At 41.6% G+C, this 5,140-nt stretch overlaps 1 protein-coding gene across 1 annotated transcript; it reads right to left on the reverse strand.

Annotated features, from left to right (window-relative positions):
- Positions 1-2,989: 2,989 nt before the first annotated feature.
- Positions 2,990-3,807, reverse strand: LOC141114094 (heat shock protein beta-11-like). Its single transcript, XM_073607572.1, has one exon. The coding sequence runs from the start codon at positions 3,722-3,724 to the stop codon at positions 3,128-3,130; it is 597 nt and encodes a 198-aa protein (XP_073463673.1). The 5' UTR covers positions 3,725-3,807; the 3' UTR covers positions 2,990-3,127.
- Between the last annotated feature and the right edge of the window lie 1,333 nt (positions 3,808-5,140).

The following is a 5,140-nucleotide window of genomic DNA, read 5'->3' on the forward strand; positions in this document are numbered from 1 at the left end:
AGTTCTAGGGCTCAGGAAAGTAAAACGGGGGGGGACTGGGTTTTGGTCACTGCCAGGTGTTTTCTCACCTTAATGCATAGGATGCATTAAGGTGAAAAAAACATGTGGGTTTACAACCCCTTTAAGACACATAATTCTAGCACAGCTGACATCCTTTTGGAAATGCCAGCTGACTTACTGTGTCTGGCTTTGATACTTTTGAGTCACAGACCCAAAATAATAATTTCTATACTTCTTCTTGGTCAGTAACTCAGAAACCAATGAAACCAAACCACCGGCATGACAACCATTCAAGTGAAATTTTCAGAAGGAGCTCAGCAACAGCAGTCTACATTAGGCCCCTTCCACACTGGCGCCTCCACCTGATGGGCTCCGCTTGCTCAGCGGGGAATCGCTCCATTGATCCCAGCTGAACAGGCGGATGACCGATCCATCTATGTTCACTGTGCAGAGCAGAGACGGATCCAGTCCCCCTCTCCTCTATGGGTAAATCAGATGATAACGGACCGCCTGTCCATTTTCATCCAATCCTATCCACCAGACTGATGGAAAATAGGACCACCATCCGTCTGGATTTGGCAGACAGGATCGGATCGGATAACAGTGGATGTCAGCGGACATGTCACCACTGATATTCGCCGCTCCATATGTAAGAGTGTAAGGTCCGATCAGGTCTGCCTAAAAAACTGACAGGTGGACCTGATCAGACAGCCCGTGTGAAAGGGGCCTAATTCTCTAATAAAAGTTTCAATCCACCCCAAGCTGATTTAGTAATTGTCAGTGAATGCTGCAGAGCTGTACCTTGCACTCAATTTGTATGTCTTTCAGGGGCTTAAAGCCTAAGTTTACCTCAAATAAAAAAAAATCAGCACAGGGGACATTACATACCTTCAGTGAGTTGTGTCACTTGTGCTGCTTGTGCTGCTGTGATCTTTCTCCTCTGATGCCCCCCCCCCCCATTCCCACTGCTGTATCTATGAATAGAAGGGGCGGTCCTATCAATCACCCACCCTTCCTCCATTCATAGATCCTGTTTCATTCATGGAATAGTACAGCTTCTATGAATGGAGCAGCTGGGAGGAAAGGGCAGGCATGGTCGGGCACTCTTGACAAGAACCTTTGACAGCCCCTTAGTTCTATGAACCCCTGCCACACTAGAAGATAACAGCGGTGGGCATGGGAGAGAGAACATTTTGGTGAAAGGAGGACACAGCAGCATAAGGGACACATCTCATTGAAGGTAAGTAATGTCCCTTGTCCTAAATTTTTATTTTATTTTTGTTGTAGGGCTTAAAGCAGGAAGTTTAGTTTTTTTTTTTTCATAGTTACGTCAGTCAAGCTCAGACCAGTGTAAGGACCAATTCACACTAGTGCGGTGACTAGCATTTTACCGCACGGTAAAACGCCAGTCACCACTAGAACACAGAAAACCATTGTTTTCTATACATAGTTAAATCGTTACATGGTTAGTCAGGTTGAAAAAAGACACAAGTCCATCCAGTCCAACCATAAAATAAATAAATAAATAAAATAAAAAATATCATACAATCCCACATACCCAATCCTATACCCATAGTTGATTCAGTGGAAGGATGTGTCCTATCCAACACAGCCTACTGGACAGGATCGCATGTCAATGTACAGCAGCACAGTGCGCTGTGCTGCTGTACAGTGACATACATGATGTGTCACTTCTGTGCACTTCAAATAAAGTTGGTAAAAAAAAAAAAAAAGAGAAACAAAAAGGGAGCTGTGTGATATGCTGAATTAGCAGCTCACTGCAGCCATAACAGACAGCTGCAGGACAGCTAAACCTTTGAAGGTTAGTGAAGGGGTGCTAAGTATGCATCTATCATATCTGACCTACCCTTGTAAAGGCTGCAAATCATTGTAGTAGTTGCTGCTATTACAGTGATAGCAACAGTCTACTGGGTCCAGTGCCGAGTGGCTGCGACTCTACATCAATTCTATAACCACAGGGGGTCATTTCCTCAGGACTGCTTCCGTATAGAGAAAACCTTGTATTTTATTTTTCAATTAATATAAGGCATTTCCTGGGCTAAGTAGAGATTGTGATGTCACTGCCCTACCTCTCCACCTCATTCAATCAGAGAATGCTTTGTATTCACTAAAAAGCAGTGCTGATTTAGTGCCCCCCCCCCCCCCCCCCCAGTTACTCTGCTTGGCACTGGACCCAGAAGACTGCTATCATTGTAGTAGCAGCAACTACTACAGTGATTATCAGCTTACACAGGGATCCCTCAGGTATATTATATGAATACCATCAATTCAATTTCTGGCTTTGCTCTTCAAAATGAAATTAGGAATGTGGATCTTGTTCCTACTGCTACATTCCCAGTAAAATCAAATACATTCTGAATCCAAGTCATATCTAATTGTACAAACTTTGCTTTGAATTTACCAACAATTGTGCCTACCTGATTGGATAAAAATGTAATGTGTTGTTTTGGTAGGCCCTGGCACTAGGTAAATCTAAAACAGATTATACCAATAAGATTGTACAAAAAACATTGCAACAAGCGTGTCATGTGTCATAAGGAATAAGGGCTCTATGTACGAAATGTTTGTTGTGGTGTGACAAACATTTGCACAATCAGGGTGAGAATTGCCGTACTTCCTCTGTTATGTGTGATTCCTATATCGTTGGTGCCATCTAGCGGTCACATTTTCATTTTTGAGGTATTTCTGGAAATAACCCAAAAAAACATCATCACCACTAGGTGGTGCTGACGATGTAGGAATGACACATAATAGAGGAAGTATGGCAATTTTCTCCCTGATGTTTGTCACATCTGCGTCAGCAAACGTTTTATACATAGACCCTCATGTGCCTGATTAAAAACTCCAGCATCAAATGAACCTACTATGCAGTAGGAATTGCCATTGTATATTTTAGCAGTAAAAAAAATAAATGTGAACACATTGTACTGTACCGCATTCCAAACATATAAATGCTATACAATGGAAATATATTATAAGGACTCATTTATTTGTTTTGAATATCATCTAGTAACAGGAATTCTTACACCTTTATAAAAGCCAAAATCTCTATGACTGAATATAAAAATCTTAGATGTGATAATACATATATATAAGACTGTTCATATTAGGATCTTGATTCCTTGGTGCACACGGAACTCTGGACCTTTAATTGAGAAAGTGCTGGTGGAAGCTGTATGGGCACAGTCCTTTCCTGAACGCTTGGCACAGGTACACATGAAGCTTGTATCTGCAGGTGCCCATCGGTGGTTACTGTACAGGTGATATCTTCAGCTTTCACATCCTGAGGGAGATCTGCCTCTTTCCTGAAGATCTGGCACTTGTAGGAGAAGGATCCTTTCCCATCATCCATCTTGGATTCCTTGGCCCCACTCACGAGCAGTTTATTTCCAAGCATTTTGACTGTCAGCTCTTGAGGGGAGAAGTCTTGAATATCCAAGGTTAGGATGAAGTCATCCTTGATGGCCTTTGTTTCGGTGCTGCTCAGTACAGGTAGAGTTTTGTTCTCTTGAAGTGTCATTTCCTGCAGCAGCTGATGATGAAACTGGTCCATGAGCTTCATACTGCTTCGAATCTCTCCTACAGTGCGAATCATATCTTGCTCCAGGCTGGTAAAGATGTCTCTGGACAGGGGCCACAGAGGCCTCAGGAAAGGGACAAGAGGGCTTGGGGAGCCATTCCTAGCCAGCTGAAGGCTCAACATGATGTCTTGGAACTTCTTTGCAGGAGATATCAATCTATTGCAGCTTCTAGTGTGATGTGGGGCATATAGTCCCAAGAACCCTTTTATACTTGTTGCTTGAACTTCCAGACGTTTCTTGCGTCTCAAAGTCCAGGCCAACATGACGCAGTTATTATTCAATGTTCTCATCATATGCCCTGTGACTCAGACACACAGCCTTCTGTCTCAATAACATGCTAAAAACAGCTCACTGAACCATCTGTACCCAAAATAACACAGTGACTTAAGGCAATCCAATGCTTTGCATTGTCACGCAATAGTTCCTAAATGAGGCATCGCTGAGTGGCGTCAAAGAGACAGCAGAGATTTAAATTCCTTTTCCACAACTGACCTCTTTCCCCACTTGTATGTGTGCACTTACAGTATCATGCATATATACTTACAGAGTACAGTATGCATATTCTTGTTATAAATAATGATATTTGAAGCGCTTCACAATGTGCATGAAAATGAATATATAAGAATAAATATAAATAGTCAAATAAATCCAGCGGTGAGTAAAAATTCCTATAAAATCCAGCAATCAAAATAGTGTAAAATTATTAAAAATTAGTGACACCAAATGTGTAAAAAATTCACATAAAAAATCCACATAAAAATAAATATATAGGGATGTATTCAGAAGGTTCAATTATACAGGTGTAGAATCCTGATTGGTATAGAGCTTTTGATCACTAGCAAAGCTGTTTAAAAACACTTGCTTAATTAAGGTGCTCATTGATAGTACCAATGTGTTTTTTGCTTCTATTCACAACCAATGTGGGAATCATAAACAGGCAGATAAGAGAAAAAAACCAATCATTGTGCAATAGTTAGGATACCAAGGTACACAGGCAAACTTCAATCCACTCACGTGTGCCTTATAATGATAAGGCATATGCAGGTTTTACTATAGCAGTCAGCCGCCTTAGACAGGAGCAGATTCAGTGCAGTACACTGTGTGAAACTGCTGATCTGCACAGAGCTTCCTTGGCTCCTCCCACGCGTTACATCACAGTCTGTGATGTAACGCGTGGGAGGAGCCAAGGAAGCTCTGTGCAGATCAGCAGTTTCACACAGTGTACTGCACTGAATCTGCTCCTGTCTAAGGCGGCTGACTGCTATAGTAAAACCTGCATATGCCTTATCATTATAAGGCACACGTGAGTGGATTGAAGTTTGCCTGTGTACCTTGGTATCCTAACTATTGCACAATGATTGGTTTTTTTCTCTTATCTGCCTGTTTATGATTCCCACATTGGTTGTGAATAGAAGCAAAAAACACATTGGTACTATCAATGAGCACCTTAATTAAACAAGTGTTTTTAAACAGCTTTGCTAGTGATCAAAAGTTCTATACCAATCAGGATTCTACACCTGTATAATTGAACCTTCTGA

Source organism: Aquarana catesbeiana, linkage group LG12 (genome assembly GCF_042186555.1).
Source record: "Aquarana catesbeiana isolate 2022-GZ linkage group LG12, ASM4218655v1, whole genome shotgun sequence".
Lineage (NCBI taxonomy): Eukaryota > Metazoa > Chordata > Amphibia > Anura > Ranidae > Aquarana > Aquarana catesbeiana.